At 45.9% G+C, this 22,702-nt stretch overlaps 1 protein-coding gene across 1 annotated transcript in view; it reads right to left on the bottom strand.

The window, feature by feature from the left end:
- The window catches only part of LOC144827606 (mediator of RNA polymerase II transcription subunit 1-like), a 648,236-nt gene that overhangs the window by 402,111 nt on the left and 223,423 nt on the right, over nt 1–22,702 (bottom strand). The window contains exon 4 of the mRNA XM_078685852.1: nt 2,196–2,250. Within this exon, the coding sequence (XP_078541978.1) occupies nt 2,196–2,250 (55 nt within the window). The remainder of the gene's footprint in view (nt 1–2,195; nt 2,251–22,702) is intronic.

Raw genomic sequence — 22,702 nt, forward strand, 5'->3', positions numbered from 1 at the left:
ATGCAAAACAATGCCTGATACTAAGCATAAGTGAGTAATTCCAAGCTGCTAAGGCCGGAAATAGGTCTTCACTATGGGCATCCAAGGTCTGTAGAATTATCAAATGCACTAATACGCATCATAATGCCAGCTTAATAGAAGAAAAATCAATGTTTACACCTGCACACTTTATATGACCTCACATCCCTAAAACGAATATGTTTGCATGTCTTAACGATGGAGGCAGTGTTACAATAGGATCCATGAAAGCAGATGCTATCCACAGGTCTACAGACTGTGAAACTCAGTCAGTACTGGGAGCTCCACAATGTTTGGTGTCTATGATTGATAGAAGGATTGTTCTTGGAATGAGAGAAAAGGAACACTGTTCACAATTCTGCATGTACACTAGTCAATATCGGCTCCCAGAATGTTGAAAAAAATAATAAACACTATGTCACAATACAAAGCCATTATAAAACCTGTGAACAGTGCTTAATTTTAGCCAGTGGTTTCCAGTGCTCGGCACCTAATTGTCAACACCACACTGACAGTTTGTCACACGGTGGTGCTGCTCATCTAATTTAGAGATAAGCAGAACGGTTGTCTATGAATACAATAAACATAAAACATGACTAATACCTGCCTCCCCCGCCATTCCTTTAGTTTTGGGGACCTCAAGTAATCTGAACTATTGCACTTGCAGGCGAGAGAGATGGTTAGTTGTTTTGGCATCGACGACAGGGGCAATGCGTGGTGCAACTGCAGTTGCTTCCTGGTCAGGGCCCTCGCACTTATTTTACAAATTAAGCACTGCCTGCGAAAAGTGAAAAAGGGAAGGATTTCTAACATCAATTTTTCTACAGCAACATCTAAACCACTGATCAACTACTTGAGCAACACTGTTTAAATATTGGTCTGTACAGTTAATGGGAAAATAATACATCTTCTAGCTGTGTCTTGCGATTACATTCTTTGACATTAGGGAAAGGAAAGATATTGTTTTCCAGGTCTCCTGGTTTGGCCTCCTGAGTGAAATATCGGAGAACCACAAAAACGGGGAGCAAATCCTTTGCTGCCACTTGGTACCTGTACTAGAAGGTGGCAATGCCACCTATTCTAGTAGACCATCTAGTATCTTAATACCTGAAAATGTCAGGCCCTTGCACATTTCCTAAAAAGTAGCTACTGGATGGAGATGAAGACAAAGTTTTTGTCTTCAGTTATAATAAGCGACCTGGTAAATCCATTAATCAGTCATTTGGATTCTATAGCAGCATGGTTTCTAGGTGGCTGTCTGACTTCAGCCGGCCAGCAACACACAATGAGCCACATGTAATCCACTGCAGACTTAACTATGAAAAATATTTACACGGAAGTATGTGTTACATTTACTCTAAATGACTTGGAAAAATAGCGTAGCAATACACCACTAGCAGAGCGAAAAATGAAGACATAAAATAGAAGCAACTGCCTTCAAGATTTTAAGGCACTTGAACAATGTTGGGACTAGTCACAAAGGTAAATTGCACTAGTGAATAATTTACACAGGCAATTTACTCTTACACTTTTGATTAACTTTACCACTTTTGACTATTTACTAAATCAGGGAGTAAAGTAACTCAAAAGTGTAGACTTCCACATCTCTACCTCCTGAAAAATAGGATGGAGAAAAACCTACGAGTTCAAGTTACTACTGCCAAAAAAGAAACAGTAGTAACTCCAACACACATGGCAAATCACGGATACTACATCACCCTTGCATGGAAAATAATGGCGACAGGGACTTAAAATAAACCCATTAGGAACAAATGTTAAACATAATTATTTAAAATAGTTCAAATGTAAAATACATTTAATTTAATGTACACTTTTTAAAATATTGTTTAATTATAAAATATTCCAACAACCTTTTTTAATGTATAAATTAATGAAATAAAAAAACTGCATATAATTAGTTCTATACATAACTCGATAATTAATAATGCATGAAAAAATCTCTTTTCACTTCAAGTGGGATTTAATTTTTTGATTGAAATTTCAGAAAAATTATGTCCTCTAACTGATTTGTAGAGATGTGACCCATACTCACTTGCTCTGAATTTCTTCAAGTACTCAGTTATAAGATGTACATCTACTGTATAAACCCTCCCCTCCCAAAAATGTAAAATTATCAGTCTTATCACCCAGTGATATACAAAACAAACTAAACTTACCCCTTTTGCTTTGACAGCAGTTCTATTCGATTCACCATGGTGGACAAAGATCTAACTGAAAACAAGAAAACAACAATTATTTCTCAAGTGATAAACAAAATCACAGTATTTACACCAATGAACGTGGTTTATTACTGCAGTAGAGTACCCTATACAACATATTGGAGCCTATTACAAGTCTGGCAGTCAGAGGACTGCTAGACTCGTAGTGGCATGGCGGTGGCAGTCTTACGACTGCCTCATTATGACCCTAGTGGTTGTGCTGCCTTGAGAACACCGACTTTGCCAGGTAACTGCCGTTCCCTGCTGGTGGTGCTGCGGTCCAGTGGCACCTATATATTTGGCAGGACTGCAGCAGTCCCGCCAAGCATATTATGACTTTCATCACCACCACTGTTTTCATGGTGGTCTTTCCTCCATGAAAACAGTGGAGATGAGGAAAGGAAGGGGCCCTACAGGAACCCGTTGTACCTCATGCCTTGTGGATGCACACAGGGGGCACAGCATGCTAGAAGTTCCAGCACGGCATGGAATTTTCAGTCCATGCCATGCTGGAACTTCTTTTGACGTTCCCATTGTGGTGCCTATTTTATAGGCACCGCCATGGGAATGCCAACGGATAAGCCCATCAAGACTTAAAAAGTCCTAATAGGGCAGGCGGTCTCAACACAGGTTTGGCGGTGCGACAGTAGGGCAGTCCCACTGCTCCACCGTAAAACTGGTAATAGGGCCCATATGGTGGAATGCCCCACAGCAGGAGTAGCGCAGTGTTTCATGGAAAAAAGGGCTTGTCTGAAAAGAGATTACGTCACAATGCAGTGAAAAACAGCAAACAAGCAATACCATGACATACCTTGGGTTGTGAAACAGTAGAAATATTTCTCTCTCGGTGGGGGGTACTATATCACCAAGTACTTTTCCAGAAGTAACTTGAGCTTCTGTTATAAAAAGAATACTGTTTCTCTCTTACCGTTGATATGGTGTGTTCAGTAATCTTCAACATCAGGGTTTGAACTGGAATATCTTACTGATAAACTAAGTATCTACGCCACTTTCAGAAAAAAGATTTCAGGAGCAGGCAGACTTTTGTCAGAAACCATCATTTTCTACACAGTTTTGACATTTTACTGGGACATAGCCTATTTTTTGTGCTTTCAACCTCTTTCCAGTTAGTGGTACAATTGGGTGTGAAAGCAATAATGGATCCCGGAAAATTATATATTTCTGAAAAGTAGGCAAAATTATGAATTCAGAAAGGGGTCATTTGTGCAGATCCTTCAAGGTTTTATTTGATAGAAACAGTTGAAAATGAAAAATATTGTAATTGAGTTGAAAAAAACAGCCATTTGAGCCCACATTTTCACCTGTGACTTATTCTAAGTATGGCAGATTTTTGAAAGCAATATACCATTACATCCGCAGGGCACTTTTGGTTGTGGGGATATTCAGGACTTGCAGGTTCACCAAGGAACCCAGAGCCGATACCTAAGCTGCGTCTTGCAATGGTGTTTCATTGTGTACCGGGTACATAGCAATTCATTTGATAAAATATAAAGAGTGAAAGATAGGTATCAAGGAAACCTATACATTTCCAAAATGGGAACAAAATATAGAGTTTAGAAGTAGTGGATATTTGCACATCTCCGAAAACTGTGGGTACTCATACAAGCATGTGAACTAGAGGCCATTTTTCAAAATGATTTCTTTTTTTTACACATGTCCTACATTTGGAAGGCAGAAATGCACATAAAGTCAGTTGGCAATAACACTTGTTCTAGTATTCTGTTTCCCTAAGTCTCCCGATAAAAAGGTTACCTTACTTGTGTGGGTAGGCCTAGTACCGCGACAGGAAATGGCCCAAAGTGCAATGTGGATACATTTTTAAGTGTAACTGTGGATTTTGGACCCTAGCTCTAGCTTAGCCAGCACCCAAGAAAACCTAGCAAACGTATACATTTTTGAAAACTAGGCCTCCAGGGCAATCCAGGATTCATTGACATGTGTGCCTCTTAGCAAGGGATTCTGGGTAACAGAACCCGGTAACCTCAAACTTTGTCAAATAAAAAACATTTTCCTCAAATTTTTGTGATGGAAAATTCTGGAATCTAAGGGTATCCAAACAATTCCACCAACCCAGCATTCCCCAAAGTCTCCCGATAGAAATGATACTGCACTTGTGTGGTTAGGCCTAGTGCCTGTGACAGGAAACGGCCCAAAACGTACTGTGGAGACTTCAAAATGATCGATTACAAAAATACCTTGTTTTGCAAGGGAGTCACCTGTGTTTTTAAACCCAGGCTCAGAGGCCATCTAGGGAAACATACTAATCCCAGACATTTTTGAAAACTAGACATCTGGTGAAGTCCAGGGAGGTTTAACTTGCGTGGATCGCCCAACGTTTTCTGACCTGGAATCCTCTGCAAAAACCAAATTTAGCTATGAAAAAAAGCTACCATTACCACGCAAACTGGGCAGCCCCCCACCCCTACATAAAAAAAATCTCAGGTGCCTAGTAGGCTTTCTGCTCCCCCCGGGGGCAGATCAGGGGCTATTGCCTCCATCTGCTTCTCGGAGGGGCAGACATACTGTGGTAATTTTCTTTGAAGTGGGGGCATTGGCATGCCCATTGTGGGCTGCCCCCACCCCTTTGTATTAAAAAAAATCCCTGGTGCCTATAGGGGCTTTCTGCCCCCCTGGTGGGGTAGATGTTGGGTAATAACCCCCATCTGCCCCCCTGGCGGGGATAAAGGCTGTACCATTTTTGTTTGGCCCCCACCCCTGAACTATGAAAAAAAGAATACCTGGTGTCTAGTGTGCTTTCTGCCCCCCTGCGGGGGCAGATTGGGGCTACTGCCCCGATCTGCCGGGGGGGTGGGGGTTTAGAAAGACTGAATATGCCCATTTATATATATAGGAGGGGCAAAGACCCTTTCCCAAGAGGCCGCTCCGCCCTCCATGGAGTCTAATGGTGGATCCCTGCTTGGAGTTTGTCCTCCTGCGGCGATCCCCAAGCAAGGATCTACGAAGGAGGGGTACCATTGAAAAGGGGAGATTCTCCTCGTGTGTTTCGGTGCCCGGGAGCTGGGATAGCTCCATGAGCACTGAAGCACTAAAACTGAATGAGCCAATTGGCTCATTTCAGTTTCAATGTAACGATGTCAGCACGCGATCATCATTACACTGAAGAAAAAAAATGCCTCAAGAGTTTGGGGAAGCTCTTCCCACCTCCCGAGGCAAAAACAAAAAAAGGAAATACCTCTGCTGTTGGCAGCAGAGGGATTTCGTGCTCTTGTGCACATGACAGAATGGTTTCATCATGAGTACACAAACACTGTGGCTCATGACAGAACCATTCCGTCATGAGCATAGAAGGAGTTGATAAATGATGAAAGCATTTGCATTGGTCACAAGACCAACTTAATTGATGCAAGATATTGGTCACTTGTGGCTTAAAACAGCAAGGAATTTTGACAGCATTTGATCGTGTTAAAGGCATAACGGCTCTGCAGTAAAAATTTAAGGTGCCAGTAGGAGGTTAACCTTAAATTGGCTAAACTGAGAACATTACCTTCCAAAGACACCTTCCAACAATGTAACAAACTAGTTATTTTGTCCATTCCCCAGACTCCATGCAGTGTAGGATTTAAAACATAAGGCCTAATTCTGCCTTTGCCTAATTACCACTTTGGTGGTGTGGGAGAAGGCTGCCATTCTGCCGCCACGCCAGCGCCCCGCTCCCACACCATGAAAGTCGACTGCCAGATTATGGTTTTCCTCGTACGGTCTGACAGGCTGTGCTTTGGTGGTTCCGCGGCGATGCAGTTCTAAAGGCCATTTGTGAGCCTTAGAACTGCAATGCCGATTAAGCACCAGAGCCGGTTGGACCGCTGGTGTGGTGGTACAATGAGTTTGATGGTCCACGGACAGCTAAACTCATAATCAAGCCCTGAGGCTTTGTTGGGACAGTAATGCCCCCTGAATGATTACAGTCGTGTTTTCCTAGCTGGAGTCTTCCATTGTGTGACTGGTATCCTGGATTTTGGTTTTGACCTTAGTCTCATGATCAGCTAATGTGTGTGTAGTGGCCTAGGCCAGTCCCATGACCAATTGAAGACCTGGACCTATTATGTGATCTGGAGGGACGTATTAAGCATCCCATAGGCTTACTACACACCGAAGGTTGTGCCCAGACCTTTTTGTCTGTGTCACTGGAGTGGAAGCCTACTATCCCCCTTGTGTAAAATTGCACTTCTATGTTCTAACCCACACCATACCGCTAAAATCCCAAGTGTATGTTTGTCTATATAGACTGCTGGGTACATGCAAGGGGTGGCGGAGTGAATCAGGGTAATGAGGCCGGGTCACCCCCCTCACTCGCCTGCTGCCCTGCTAGCCAGCCTCCTTGCCCTGCCTGCCCGCCTGCCGCCTGCCTGCCGCCACCGCCGCCCCCCCCAGCACCCCCGAGCGGCCCAGCCACAGTGGAGCCGGCCGCTCGCCACTTTTCCCGCCGCTGGCCCCTGCGGCCCCGCCCACCACCGGCCCATTGGCCCGGACGCTCGCCCAGCCCAGCAGACCCGCCCTCCCGTCCCCCTTCTTATGATGCCCCCTGAGCGACCGCGCAGCGGATGCGCGCAGCGGGAGCACCGATTGAGCGCCGAAGGTGTGCCAAAGGTAAGCCCGTCTGCGCCCGTCCGCGCCTGGACCGCGCCCAGCGCCAGGACCCCTGGCCCTCGCAGACCCCAGCCCACCCGCCGGACGTACGACGCCGCCACCCTCAATGCACTCAATGCCGGCCGAACCCCTGGATGCTACCGAGCCACCCCGAGACGCACCCACGGACCCTTCATCTGCCAGGCCTGCAAGTTCTCCTGCATCCGGACCTCCACTGCACCAGCGTCCACCAAGCAGAACACCAGCAGCAACCACCTGAAGTGCATCCTGCTCAACACCCGCTCCGTCCACAGACACGCCGTCGAGCTCTGGAACCTGCTCGACACCACAGACCCAGACGTCGCCTTCCTCACGGAAACCTGGATGAACGCCTCCTCAGCGCCCGACATCGCCATCGCCATCCCGGACGGCTACAAGATCATCCGGGGGGACCGCGTCAACCAGACAGGAGGAGGCATCGCCATCATCCACAGGAACACCATCCGCATCACGACCAACACCGATGACACCATCGCACCCGCCGAACACCTGCACTTCCAGATCCACGTCAACCCCAAGACCACCCTCAGAGGCACCCTCATCTACAGACCCCCGGGACCACGCACACAATTCAGCGAGGACATCGCCGACTTCATCAGCCCGCTCGCCCTCCCCTCAGCCGACTACATCCTCCTCGGGGACCTCAACTTCCACCTGGAGAACAACAACGACCGCAACACCACCACCCTGCTGGACAACCTCGCAAACCTGGGACTCAAGCAGCTGGTGACCACCCCCACCCACTACGCCGGACACACACTCGACCCGATCTTCTCTTCCAGCAAGGACATCGCCTTCAGCCACGCCACGGGACTCCCATGGACGGACCACAGCTGCGTCCACTTCAGCTTCAGAAGGACCACGCTCCACCATCACCAGCAACAGGCTCCCCGCAGAAGCTGGAACAAGATCACTGCAGACCAGCTCACTACGTCCTTGAGCAAGAACCCTCCCACCAGCACAACGAACCCCAGTCAAGCAGCCACCAACCTCACGAAATGGATCAGCGACTGCGCAGATGAACCCGCCCCGCTGAAGACCCCGCCGAGCAGACCCGGCAGCAAGAAAGCCCCATGGTTCAACGACGAACTCAAGAGCTCCAAGAAGAACTGCAGAGCACTTGAGAAAACCTGGCGCACAGACCCAACACCGGACAACATGACTGCCCTCAAGCTCGCCACCCGAAAACACCACCAGCTGATCCGCGCCACCAAGAAAACTGCATTCAAGGAACGACTGGACAACAACGCACACAACAGCAAGGAACTCTTCAACATCGTGAAAGAGCTCTCCAACCCCAACGCCGGAAACAACGACATCACCCCTTCGCAAGACCTCTGCAACTCCCTCGCCTCCTACTTCCACAACAAGATCGCGGACATACACAACAGCTTCAGCACTCAACCAACGCACGCCACGACCGAACCACCGCCCCCCACCACCACCCTCCGCGCCTGGACCCCGATCAGCACCGAAGACACCATCCGCACGATGAACTCCATCCACTCCGGATCTCCGACAGACCCCTGCCCTCACCACGTCTTCAACAAGGCCGACGCTGTCATCGCACCCCACCTGCGGGACATCATCAACACCTCCTTCGACATCGCCACCTTCCCGGAGAGCTGGAAGCACGCCGAACTCAGCGCTCTACTCAAGAAACCATCAGCAGACCCTACCGACCTCAAGAATTACCGCCCCATCTCGCTGCTCCCGTTTCCGGCCAAAGTCATCGAGAAGACCGTCAACAAGCAACTGGCCGCCTTCCTCGAGACGAACGGCTCCCTCGACCTCTCGCAGTCTGGCTTCCGGGCCAACCACAGCACCGAGACCGCCCTGATCGCAGCCACAGACGACATCCGAGCCCTGCTCGACAACGGAGAAACAGCGGCCCTCATCCTCCTGGACCTCTCCGCGGCCTTCAACACTGTCTGCCACCGCACCCTAGTACAGCGCCTCAGCAATGTCGGAATCCAGGAGAAGGCACTGGAGTGGATCACCTCCTTCCTCACCGGAAGGACACAGAGAGTCCGCCTCCCCCGTTCAGATCGGAGGCCACCGAAGTCATCTGCGGCGTTCCTCAAGGCTCCTCGCTCAGCCCAACTCTTCAACGTCTACATGAGCCCCCTCGCAGCCATCGCACGCCAGCACAACCTGAACATCATCTCCTACGCCGACGACACCCAGCTGATCCTCTCCCTCACTAACGACCCCGCCACCGCCAGAGCCAACCTGCACGAAGGGATGACAGAAGTAGCCAAATGGATGTCGAACAGCCGCCTGAAACTGAACTCAGACAAGACGGAAGTCCTCATCCTGGGATCCTCACCCTCCGCCTGGGATGACTCCTGGTGGCCCCCTGCCCTGGGCAGCGCACCCAAACCAACTGACCACGCACGCAACCTGGGCTTCATCCTGGACTCCTCCCTCTCCATGACCAGACAAGTCAACGCCGTCTCCTCGTCGTGCTTCCACATCCTGCGAATGCTACGCAAGATCTTCCGATGGATCCCCACCGAGACCAGGAAGACGGTCACCCAGGCCCTCGTCACCAGCCGTCTGGACTACGGCAACTCCTTCTACGCCGGAACCACCGCCAAACTCCAGAAGAGACTCCAGCGGATCCAGAACCCCTCAGCACGACTCATCCTGGACATCCCCCGCCGCAGCCACATCTCCGGACACCTGAGAGACCTGCACTAGCTCCCGGTCAAGAAGAGAATCACCTTCTGGCTCCTCACCCACGCACACAAAGCCTTACACAACCAAGGACCAGGATACCTCAACAGCCGCCTCAACTTCTACGCTCCCACGCGCCAGCTTCGATCGACCAGCCACGCCCTCGCCGCCGTCCCCCGCATCCGAAGAGCCACCACAGGAGGAAGGTCCTTCTCCTACCTGGCCGCCAATACTTGGAACTCCCTTCCGACCCACCTCCGCCTGACCCAGGACCACCTCGCCTACAGGAAGCAGCTCAAGACCTGGCTATTCGAGCAGTAGCGAACCCCCCCCCCCCAGCGCCTTGAGACCCTCCGGGTGAGTAGTGCGCTATACAAATGCTCTGATTGATTGATTGATCCATTTGGATGCTCCTGGCCTGGCTTTTTACACAAGATGTTTGTTAGGTTATTTTCCTAGACTTCGAAACCGTATTGCAGATAAGTCATACCTTTGGTGACTGTTACGGCACCTCAGGGAACAAGGAGGGGGCAACTAGGTGCTAGCCGACTGTTAAAGCCCGCTGGCCTACATTATATATCCCATGACCGCTTCCGGTCATGACCTACTTCCTCCACCCCCACCGCTCACGGTGTAGTAACTAATGAAGTTCAACAGCAAACGGCGATGAGCTCTTTGCCAATACATCCCTGCTGCTTCGTCTTTTGGGCTCCTCAGCTTGTCCCAGGCATTAGGATAATGGAGACAGCAATGGGAAAACTTCAGAATCTTGAGTAAAACAGAGAGTGACAAGTGACATGGAAAGGCGGTCGATTGGACAGAGGGAGAAACAGGTATGTGATGGTGACCAGTCGATTATTCCCCACATCAAATCACAAAAATAAACCTAGGAAATAAGATCCTTGCGTGTCAGTTTATCAAAGAGGCCTCACTACTACCACTACTGGACTCAGCAAAATTAGAGTTAGAATTAGAGCACTTACTTAGGATTGAGGCTCGGTTGATTTGGATAGCATAGGAAAGACACATATTACATGGCTTGCATGGTGGACAAGCTTCTCTAATGTCTTGCCATCCGTGATCTCTAGGGCTGCAAAATAGCTTCCACATTTGCAGAATATTATGGGCGCCTTTATGAAGCATGAGACTTCGACGCCTGTGTCTACAGAACTACCAACTCAGACCATGTGAAAATCCAAAGCATGAGATGCTGGATCTCCTGCTGAAAGAGGTTGAGATTGCAAAAACGAATAATATTATGCAGCCTGGCAATATTTCATTTTTAAATTTATAAAGCGCAGCGAATGCCCGGGGGCGTCTTAGCGCTGAGTACTCAGAAGAACGTGCATAAGAAGGATGTGCTGAAAGCATATTTATAGATCTGTTACAAATAACCATGTTTTTAGTGATTTCCTGAATAATTTGAGATTCAGGCTGTTTTTGATTGTTAGTGGAAGGAGGTTCCATGTTTTTGCAGTTCCTAGCAAAAAGCTCCTACCTCCCTAACGTGCCTGTCTATACCTGGGGACTTGCAGAAGTTTTAGCTGAGCGGATCTGAGGTTCCTGGAAAGCACATAGTATTTTATATGTGACGTCAGGTATGAAGGGCCCCTGCCTTGGAGCGCCTTAAACCTAATACACAGTGATTTGAAAATTATTCTTTTCCTTACAGGCAGCCAGCGCAGTGCTCCTAGTTGTTGAGATACCGATTCAACTCAATCTGGCTGCTGCATTCTGCAGACGCTGAAGCTTTTTCAGGTGTTTTGTCTGAATCCCCACGTAAAGGGTGTTGCCATAGTCTAGCCTAGAAAGTGCGAGGGTGGTTACTAATGTTTTTAGAGCGTCAGGGGGAATAAAGGAACAGATCTTCCTGATCAATTTTAAAATGCCTCAAAAACTGGCAGTGAGTCCATCGATTAGCTGTCAAAGGTCAGCCGACTGTCAATGATCACCTCTAGATCTTTGGCCTTAGAGACTGGTGCTGGACAATCACCTAAATCCGTGGGCCACCATTTAGGTGACCAGACAGGAGGATTAGAACCCAACAACAGTACTTCGGTCTTTCAACCGTTCAGTTTTTAACAATTGGATTGCAACCAGATGTAACATGGAAGATACAATTGTTAAAACGGTCGGCAGTCTCATCCTCATTGTTGGTTATTGATACGACCACTTGTGTGTCGTCTGCATAAGATATTACAGAGAACCCAAACTATCTGATCAATGTGGCCAAAGGGGCCACATAGATGTTGTATCTTGAGTCTTCCTGCTGCTCAGCTAGAATGTCTGTGTTGTGGAATGTTGGATGGTTGGAATGCTTGTGCTTTGTGAATGTCAGTTAGGTGAGGGCTGAGCAGCAGGACAGCTGCTCCTGATGGGGTTATCATTATATCTTAACATCTTAACTTAAATAAAGTAACTTACTAATCTACAGTTCCTGCTTCTTTCCGATTACTTCATTTGGAGACGAGGATGGGATGGGAGCAGCTGTCCTGCTGCTCAGCCCTCACCCAACTGACATTTACAAAGCACAAGCATTCCAACCATCCAACATTCCACAACACAGAGAGTCTAGCTGAGCAGCAGGAAGACTCAAGATACAACAATAGACATTAAAAAGTGTGGGGCTCATGGATGAGCCCTGATGTACCCCGCATGGCAGATTGAAGACTTGGGAGCTGGATCCACCCATTTCGACTCGAAAATATCTCTGTGAGATATGACGTCAATAGAGTGGTGGCGGATTCCTGTACACCCAACTCAGCCAGTCTGTCAATTAATATTTTATGATTGACGGTATCGAAGGCCGCTAATAGATCTAACAGTATCAGGGCGGCCTTGCCTCCTTCGTCCAATGATTTCCTGAGTTCCTCACTTGCTGTGATTAAAGCAGTTTCTGTTCCATGGCCCTCTCTGAACCCGTATTGCGAATGGTCTAAACGATTGTTCGAGGAGATAAAGGCGGTGAGCTGGATGTTAAGTAGCTTCTCCAGAACCTTTGAGGAAAAAGGAAGTCTAGAGATTGGCCGATAGTTGTTAGGATCATTAGGGTCCAAGTGATTTTTTTTAGCAAAGGTAGCACAGATGCTAGCTTCCAAGCTTCAGGGAACTGTCCAGAATCAATCTCAGAGAACAATGGGCTTAGTTGTTCGCTAAGTATTTCGGGAAAAATATGAAATATTTTAGGGGGGCAAAGATCTATAGGGATGTATGTCGTTACAACGCATGCTTTTTCCACGCATGCCTTTACAACGCAGGTTTTATAACGCAAGTTGTTACAACGACTTGCGTTGGGGGGCGCTGGATAGTGAATAGTTTAATTTACTATTCCAACTCCAGTCCCCGTGGATAGTAGGGAAGGTTTTGGATAGTAAATTAAACTATTCCCTATCCTCCAGCGCCCTCCAGCGCAAGTCGTTGTAACGACTTGCGTTGTAATTCCTGCGTTGTAAAGGTACTGCGTAGAAAAAGTTTCGTTGTAAAGGATGTTTTATTTCCTTTACAACGATTTCCTTACAATCTGGGGCCCCAGATTTAGTTTCCTTTACAGTTTGGATAATCTGTTCCCTTAAAGGGGAGGAGAAGGAGAAACTGAGTAGTGTCGGGTAGGAATCTATCCCTAAGCAAAGGGGATTCGTTTGGAGGGAGATATCTGTTTGAAAAGGTTTTATATACTGTCTCCACCTTATCAACAAAAGCCTGGCCCAACACATTACAGAAATCTGGGCTGCTGGCAGTTTTGGATTTGGCCGGAAGTTTAGCTATTTTTTTTGACGGTAGTAAAAAGTTCTTTACTGGAATTTTTTGCCCCAGAGATTTTAGCTGTGTAATATTTGCTCTTTTCCTCAGTAATTAGTTTTTTATATGTAGTCAATGCCAGAGCATATTTCTTTTTCAGATCATTGTCATAGTTTGACCTCCACTGTTTTTCTATTCTTCTACATAACTGGTTTTGGTTTCTCAATGTGTCTGAGAACTAAGGTTCGGAAGGCTTTTTCCTTCTTGAGGAGGTGGTTTGTAGAGGTGCCGCTGTATTTACAGCCTTATTTATCCCTTATGTTAGATTATGCACTGCCATGTTTGTATCTGCTACCACAGTATTTCCCAAACTGTGGTCCGCGGACCCCCAGGGGTCCGTGACACATTCCCAGGGGGTCCGTAGGCAGCAGTTTTAAAAGCACAGAAAAGTTTCTTGTGTAATTAGCAGCTTTCCAGCAACAATAAAAGTGTCAAGATAATGCCAGTGATTAATTTACCTGCTGGAGAGCGCGACGGGTTTTGTTCAGTGGCAGCTTTGACTTAACTAATGTAGCACAGAGGGTTAATGTGCCTACTGTAAAGAACGTTTAACATGCATTTTAGAAAAGCAGTATTTTATGTGCATAGGTTCGTGGTCACTGCTTTTGTCACAGAGATTATTTTGTTAATGTGCACTTCATAAGTGGCAATCGTAATCTAGCAGAGGGACCTATAAACTGTCATCATAGAGCTGCTTGGTACCAGTTAGTAACCTATGTTTTTTCCCAGTTATTCATTATCCTGATGCTGCTAAAAAGATTTATTTGGGCAGAAATACATTTTTAATGTTACTAGCCACTGTGTTATGTTCTGAATCCTGAGTTTGTGCTTTTCCAGACCAAGCACTCTTTAAAAATGCCTACCAGTATGAATGACATGTGAACCTTGTAGTCCCCTTTACCTTATGTAACATTTTATATACACACTGATTTACATGTATGATTCAATGTCTCTATATGTGTGTGATTTAAAGTGCTCTGACATCCTACAATGGTATGAGAGATGCTATAAAACAAATGAAATACATGTGACAGAGGGGCTGTTCCTTCAATATAAAATACTAAGGGCCATATGTACGATCCGTTTTCACATGAGCGAATGGGTTCGTGAACCCATTTGCGCATTCAAAAACCTATTGGGCCATGTACATAGCCTATTTCGCGAGTCACAATTTGTTTGCGACTCGCTAAATAGGTTTTGCAACTTGCTATTTGGAAGGGACATTCCCTTCCAAATAGCGAGTCTCAAAACCATGTACAAATGTTTTTCGGTCGCAAAACACTTGCAATTACCACCTACTTCAAGTAGATGGTAATGCATTCGCAAATGGGAAGGGGTCCCCAGGGGACCCCTTCCCCTTTGCAAATGCATGCAAAATTATTTTTTAGGGAGCAGGCAGAGGTCCCAGGGACCTCTGCCTGCCCTTAAAAAATTAAACTAAAACGTTTCATTTACTTTTTTTTTTTTTTAAATGCACGGTAAACGGGCTGCATTTTTTTAAAAACTGCTTTATTTAAAAGCAGTCCCAGACATGGTGGCCTCCTGGGAGGGCGGGCATTTCCAATGGGCTCGCAAATTGCGAGAGGCTCATAATATTAATGAGCCCTGCAATTTGCGACCCCATTGGGAATGCCAAACCGTGTTAAACACACTGTTGTACATTTCATTTAGCGACTCGCAATTTGCCACTTGCATTGTGTCACCAATTGTGAGGCGCTAAATGAAATGGTCGTACATCTGGCCCCAAAATCCTTAGTACTTTGAGTATTTGTTTTGTGTGAACACGTGTGTTTTTTTTATTTATTACTGTTTTAATATTTGAAATGTAACTCATACAAATTGCTTGGGGGTCCCCGGCTTCCAGTGGTGACTCAATGGGGGTCCTCAGGAGTCAAAAGTTTGGGAACCACTGTGCTACCATATTCAGCTTGCCTACAAGTAGTGATGTCTGAAGGCTATCAGTATCAATTTTCACCCAGTCTGGATATGTGTATGTCACGGGTGGATTGATTGCTGCAGTTGGTTGGGACGATGCCTTAATTGTAAATATAACGGCTCTGTGATCTGACCAGGATACTGGTAAGACCTCTTGTATTTTAAGCCTGGAGTTATTAGTAAAAATGCCATCAAGAGTATGTCCTGCGACATGAGTACCCTCTTTGACTAATTGCTCCGTAGACAAGCCTGACATGACATCAATGAGTTCGGTGTTCTTGTGATCGGAGATATTCTCTAGATGGTAATTACAAACTCCAAGGATAGTATAATTTGTTTAATTAATACTGGCTTCCAGAAAGGGGCTTATTTTTTAGAACAAGGGGGTTTGGGCTTTAGGGTGTCGATAGATTAGTAAACCATTCAGAGAGTCATTCATATTGAGTAGTATCTGGAATGATAGCAGTTCGCAATCTTGAGAGGTACCAGAAGGAGATGCTGTTACGGATACTCTGTCTTTGGCGTTAATGGCTAGCCCGCCACACCGCTTGTGAGTTCTATCTGCTCTGGTGATGTTAAATCCAGTAGGGAGTACTTGTATCAGATCTGGGTCAGATGTAGCGTCGGCCCAGGTTTCGGTTACAATTAACCGAATCCAGCCTATGGGTCTCAATCATCTCTGCCATTTCGGTGTTATGTTTAATTAATGAGCGTGCTTTGAGTAACATGGCTTTTTTTATCCTTGACGGTGTCCGGCTGTATTGGTTTTGTTAGAGGTGGCAGCTGCTTAATTGTATTAAAGCAGAGTTGCAACTTACAATTCTCGTACTCTTTAGGCTCCTTCAGAGGGTCAAGTCTGGGGCAGCACGAGGTAGCATGCCTCGGGCTCCATTTAGCTAGTTCCTCTCGGGAGTAACTGATAAGTGCAGAGTTTCGCAGGGCAGGGGTTCTGGCCCTAGGCCCGGGCCAGGCGCGGACGGGCACAGACGGGCTTGCCTTTGGCACGCCACTGGCGCGCCCACTGCGCGTGGACATCAGGGTCCACCTAATTACTGGTGGGAGCACGAAGACTAGTGCGCTGACCTCACCGGAAGTTGTTTTGCTGCTCCCGGAAGCCCTCCGAACAAACGGCACTTGCCTCGTCAGACCGGCGCCAGGGATACCAGGCAGCAGGTAAATGTGCAAAGTGCGAGAATTTAAAAAACAATTCCATTGTTAAAGAACGATATTCTAGCAGCAAAAAACAACAAGCGCTGTAATTTCAGGCAGAGCATGAATTTAGGATGAGCACACCACAGCTAGCAGCGTCATTACCGTGTTCGCTGCGCGTGTGCATCATGGTCCACCTAAGTACTGGTGGGAGCGCAAAAGACTAGTGCGCTGACCTCACCGGAAGTTGTTCTGCCGTTTCCAGAAGCCCTCTGAACAAACAGCACATGCCAGGTCGGACCAGGGCCAGGGATACCAGGCAGCAGGTAAATATGCAAAGTGCAAGTATTTCAAAAACAATTTGCAAGTTAAAGAACAATATTGTAGCAGCAAAAAACAACAAGCGCTGTAATTTCAGGAATAGTATGAATTGAGGATGAGCACACCGCAGCTAGCAGTGTCCTTGCCGCAAGACACGGGGTCCAAATGATTTTCTCCTGTGGCTTCCCCCCTACCACTTGAACACGATGTGGTGCAAACTGGATTTCTCTCTCTTTTTCTTTTGTACAGAGTATTGATGTGTAACGACTATTGCAGTCAGACTAAAGCTGGGACAGCCCCTGTTGTTGTGCCTTTTACCACCCCATCTCTTATTAATGCGGGAGCGAAAATCCTACACAAAGTTCTAGTCAACTAATTGATGATGGTCATCATCTAATTTGACAATCTGAACCATATTAGTTTCATGCCCAAAACATGTTATTGTCCTAGTCGTCTACAAATAGTTTTCTATGCACAAATTACCAAGCCTCAGTTTCTTGATAATGGTAGATCAGGCATTTGACTCCCTGTACTAGGGATTTCAGTACCAAATTCTCAAAAATGAAAATTTTGGCCCAGATTTCTGAAATGAATTCACATTGTTTATAGGGAGCCCTGGGCCTGTATTTGAGTATATGTTGGTTTATCCACCACATTACCAATAGGGTGAGGCCAGTCTTTAAGTAATTTGGTTCGTGAAACATCTCAGACCCAGTGTTGTATAGCGTTTTAGGACCCTAGTGTAATTTTCCCGATTCATGCCCTTATATAGGTGTAAAATACCGTATCCTTATATAGGCATGGAAATCATAAACATATTAAGACATAGCTCATGTAGTCCTAATACGGCTTGGCTACTTCCACCAGTTCAGAAAACCTACAACGATTTCTTGGAAAAACCCGCCTTCAGCAGTCAGGGACTTCCCCCTGCATGAATATTAAGTTATCTAAGAATTCATGGAGTTTTCAGAGAATTAAGTCTCTGATGACGTTCTTATGTCCAATCTCACGTCAAACTCGGCACCTTCAAGGTATAAATATGCCCACACTTGTCCAAACAAACACACAGTGGTTTGGAGCAGTTTGACTATCTACTTGCCCGACGCGCCCTGCTGCAGCAAGTGCCGAAGGAAGCCGACCATCCAGCTGACGCACTGAGAGACACTGTCTTTTCTCTTGTCGAGAAATCCAGCTCCGGTGTTTCCAGACTACCCTTGTGAGTTGGTGGGAAATTGAGTCCTGAGAGAGAGATAGATACAAGACCTCCTACATTCTAAACCAAGGTACGGAGCTGATTAGACCCTAAGAGAATTCTTGGAATAGATTCTTGGCAACTAATACTAAAACTAGGCTACACCTCACTCACTTCTTCCCTTGTACTAGACCTAGGTTAGGTAAACCGGGGTAGGCGTATTTTAGAAGCACCAGTTGAGTACTTTTAGTCATTATTTATCACTGTATGTATTTTATGCATTTTAGGTATCTTATGGCTTAGAAACCATATCATGCTTTTACAGTACTATTTTAGAATACTCGTCGTATTATATGCTCTGTACTTTACAGCAAGTATTACGATTGCAGCAATTCATTTCTTATGCTTGAGAATGAAGACTGTTCAATAAATACCCTTTTCAGTGAAAACGCCCGTCTCTCTATTTCTCTGCACCTCTGGTGAAACGAAGCATGCACGATTGACTGAGAGAAATAACTATCTATTGTTTCCACGACTCTAGAGATATATTTCTTATTCTTGGGAAACAAAGTTGTCATGTTTTAAGCGGTTGTCAGAAACGAATCCCTTTTTGTTTATTCGAGAAAGTTTCTAGTGACCTCTGAGCTAGCTGGCACACACACAATTAAGTTTAGTATATTCGGTAGAGACCTAGTTGACTTCAGTCCTACGTCTAAACTACAGGATGCACTATTGCAATGCGCAGAGCCTATTGGGAATATAGGAACTACACTACAAGGCACCCAACGTTTGGTAAGGCGATAACTTAACGCTAGATACAAGAGTAACTCAGTCGTGCTTTTCACACAGACCCCTTTTTCCCGTAAAATGCTCCAATAGACGTCTGGAGTGGGTTAAAGGATAAAATATCCGCTTTAAACGGAGTAGGATGAAAAAATCCTTTGTATTAGTTTTTAGTTTGTTCAACGTTGAAGGATACAGTGTCCCAAAATATTGGGCACCTAATCTTTGTTTCCTTGAAACTTGCTCTGCAAACTTTCGGTCAACACAATGAGTGACGAAGAGTTAGAGAGTTGCAGCCGCTGCTCAGGCAGTTTCGGATGACACAAGTCTCCAACAAAATGACCCGGATGCTATACTCATCCCGGCAAATATAAGGAAAACCATTACTATAAAACTTTTAGAAAATGGAATATCACCAAGAGGTGGTAAAGTAATATTTGTTATGGAAGCACATGAATATCGGCACACAGAGGTATTCTATTCATGGATTCTGTTTCCTGCAGCAAATGCAGCAACACATGAGTTCCACTACTATAAATTAGAGGAACCTCCAGCGGAATACGTTCCTTTTGAGGACGTTGAAATTCCACTAACTTACCAAGAGAACCAGCTCTGGTTCAAAGGCGCCCTACAACATAAAAACCACATTACCAGGCTCGTTCCACTAGCTCGGAGCAACATGGCCGGTACTAGCCAGCTATACACCACATCCTGACATTGAAACAATGACAACTCCTGAATTGTTAGCTCAGCTAAAACAGCTGATTAAAATACACAGGCAGTTGGTTCAATATGTCATGCGGACTTTAACAGTCCAACCAGCTGTAAGAATTCTACAGCACACCCCTCACCAGGGGAATACAAACAAAATTACACCACAGACTATACAGTCAGTCATTGGTAAATTGCCTGCAAAACGAGAACAAATCCCACTCTGGTTAGCACAAAAAATTACTCAAATAGAAGCAGTATTCCCTGATAGTACACCTCATGAGAAACGCAGGATTCTGACAATCTGTTTACCAATGGTGATTTCACCACACGTAGAGGACTGCGACACTTGGGGTACAGTCTTTCCTTCAATCTACACAAAAACACATGGGGGCCCATTAGGATGTCAGGCAGATTGCCCCCACCAGGCTGGCGGTAGCCACCGCCGGCCTGGCGGGGCAATCCACCCGACATCCACTCCCAAATGCCCCCCGCCATATTAGTATGGCGGGGGGACCGCAGCGGATGGAAAGACCGCCCACCGCTTTTTTGCCCCGGTCGCCTTGCGGCTGTGGCGGAAAAGGATTAAGATGGTGACGGTGTTTAATAGACACCACCAGCCATATTATGATGGGCCAAATCGGATGCCTTTCCGTGGCGTCGAAAGGCATGTGGTCTTCACTCTGGGGGCCCCTTGCGGGCCCCCAGAGTGAAGGAGGGGTTGGGGGTGCACACGGGGGTGCATAAACAAAGCGGCAGGCACCGCGCTGTGCCTGCCGCTTTGTTTATGCAAATGCACGCATACATTTTTAACATTGTGGCGGGCGGTGCAGTGAGCACCGCCCACCACAATGTTAAAAATGGGGAATGCGCCCGCCACTATGGTGGGCTCATCCTAATGTACACATCAGGACCCCAGCCCTTGAGGCGGGTGGTCCCGTTTTCCGCAAGTCCCGCCCGCCATCCTTATAGGGGCCATGGTGTCCCATCTATGGCGGTAATACCAGACGTTCTAAGACAGATTCAAAATGAATATGGTCCAGAACCGACCTTAAATCTGGGTATGAAATTAATAAAAGATTTCAAACAGGTCGCGGCTATACTATTAGCCAACATTAAAGGTGAAGCAGCAACAGTGGCGATCCGCCAAAAACTAAAACAGATATTACTGAGCAACCGTATGAACTTGCCAGAATTATTGAAACATCCTATGAAGAACTAGGTAGAGATAGTTTGGGTGGGAAACCATTAAAACCCCAACTAACTGAAAATCCTGAAAAAGTTTATCAAAAACACTCACTACTCCTAAGAAGAGGTGGGAAAACACTAAACAGATGCTTCCTAGAGAGAAGCGTTCACAATCCAGAGGAAGGTCTCAACAGGAGCCCTCTGAAAAAAGATATAACCTTAGAAGTAGGGATAATTTGAGAAAACCTGATAGATATCAAGATAATGTTACACGTTCCTCTCGTACCTTTCAGACTTCCTCACAGAAATCCAAAAGAAGAGGACGTTCATAACAAAAAAGAACGAGTGAAGTCAAAAGACGAACAGCACGTTCCAAAAAATAAGAAAAGCCAATTTCCAAAAAAGAAGGTAGCAAGTCTAAAGATCAGACATTCCGAGGATCTTGAGAACACAACTCAAGAACGCGGAGTGGGCCCAAACAATGCTAGACAGCGCAGCAGAGGTAACGATAGCTCGCAAGATCATGAAGGATCATCTGGAGAGAGTGGACTTGAATGAAAGCATCCAAGTTGAAACTGCAGATACCAGGGTTAGTGTACCACATAAATTATATGAAGTAACACTCCGGATGGAGGGGGACAAACCAAGAAAAATTAGAGCACTCTTTTGGGAGAAGCTCTCTAAGGGTTATGACATCCTACTAGCTGAACAAGACTGGCCACCCCTGAATTTGTCAGGGAGTGCCCACATGGTGAAGATATAATTGTGGTAGCCTTCTCAAATCACATTCCAATTCATAAAAAATACACATATGCTAGGAAATGGGCTGTGGCCCAGGCCCCAGCTCTATACAAAAATCATGTGGGATATGATGAGGATTCCCCTCAACATAAAATCCAGTTGAAAACTCAACCAACAATGCAAAGGCAATATCCTGTAAAACAGGAAGCTAAAAAACAGGGCAGGGAGATTTTAAATCAACTTGAATACCAAGGGGTGATTGAAACATGCACCTTTGTTTCCTGTCTCCAAACCAGACAATTCATATTGTCTAGTTTTGGATTACAGACATCTAAACTCTTGCTGCAAAACTTTTGCAGTACAATATGCACATAGTGCAGCACTGATGAATAACATTGTGCGCAAAAAATATAAAACTACATTAGATATCTCAAATGGTTTCTTTTGTCGAAACATAGCACCTGAAAGCAGGTATTTGACCGCTTTCTCCATAATGGGGGCACAGCGACAATTTTGCACTCTCCCCCAAGGATTCAAAAATAGTCCAGGGTTATTTTCAGCCAGAGTAACAGAGTTACTACAAATGTATGATGATGAGGCATTATCCTATGTCGATGATATCCATCTTACAGATGATGATTTGGACGTGCACTTGAAAAAAGTGAACACCATAATACTTGGGTTTGCTTCTGAAGGGTATAAATTCAATTTCAAGAAATCACGAATTGCCCACCTCAACGTCCTATTCTTAAGCTACGAGTTATCAAGTGAAGGCAAAAGCCTGGCAGCTAACTTTCTAGAGAAATGTGCGCTGCTCCAACCTCCAAAAATGCTAAAAAACGTAGTCAATTCTAGGTTTCCTAAATTTCGGAAGAACTTATGTTCTAAATTACGCAGAAAGGGTTGAACCTCTCTACGAACTAATCAAACCTTATTTTAAACCTATTAATTGGACACAAAAACACACAGAAATTTTGCGTTCAGACATGTTAGCAAAAACACAGTTACAAACACGCGACAACATGCGTAACCTAGTGATCCGAGTCATCCCAGGGAGATGCGGATTCACATACCTAACCTCTAACGAAGGTGAGACGGTACCAATAGCATACAAGTCACACTTGTACACACAAGCTGAAATGAAATTCACTTCAACAGAAAAGATACTGACAGCGGTTCAGACTGCTGTAGCAAAAGAAAGAGCCCTCGCGCAGGGTAAACGCATACAAATCGTTACACCTCTACCTGCCTTAGAGGCAGTGACAAAGGCAAGCATTCCAAATGCTAAAGCTTTACATCC

This window comes from Lissotriton helveticus, chromosome 4_1 (assembly GCF_964261635.1).
Source record: "Lissotriton helveticus chromosome 4_1, aLisHel1.1, whole genome shotgun sequence".
Taxonomy (NCBI): Eukaryota; Metazoa; Chordata; class Amphibia; order Caudata; family Salamandridae; genus Lissotriton; species Lissotriton helveticus.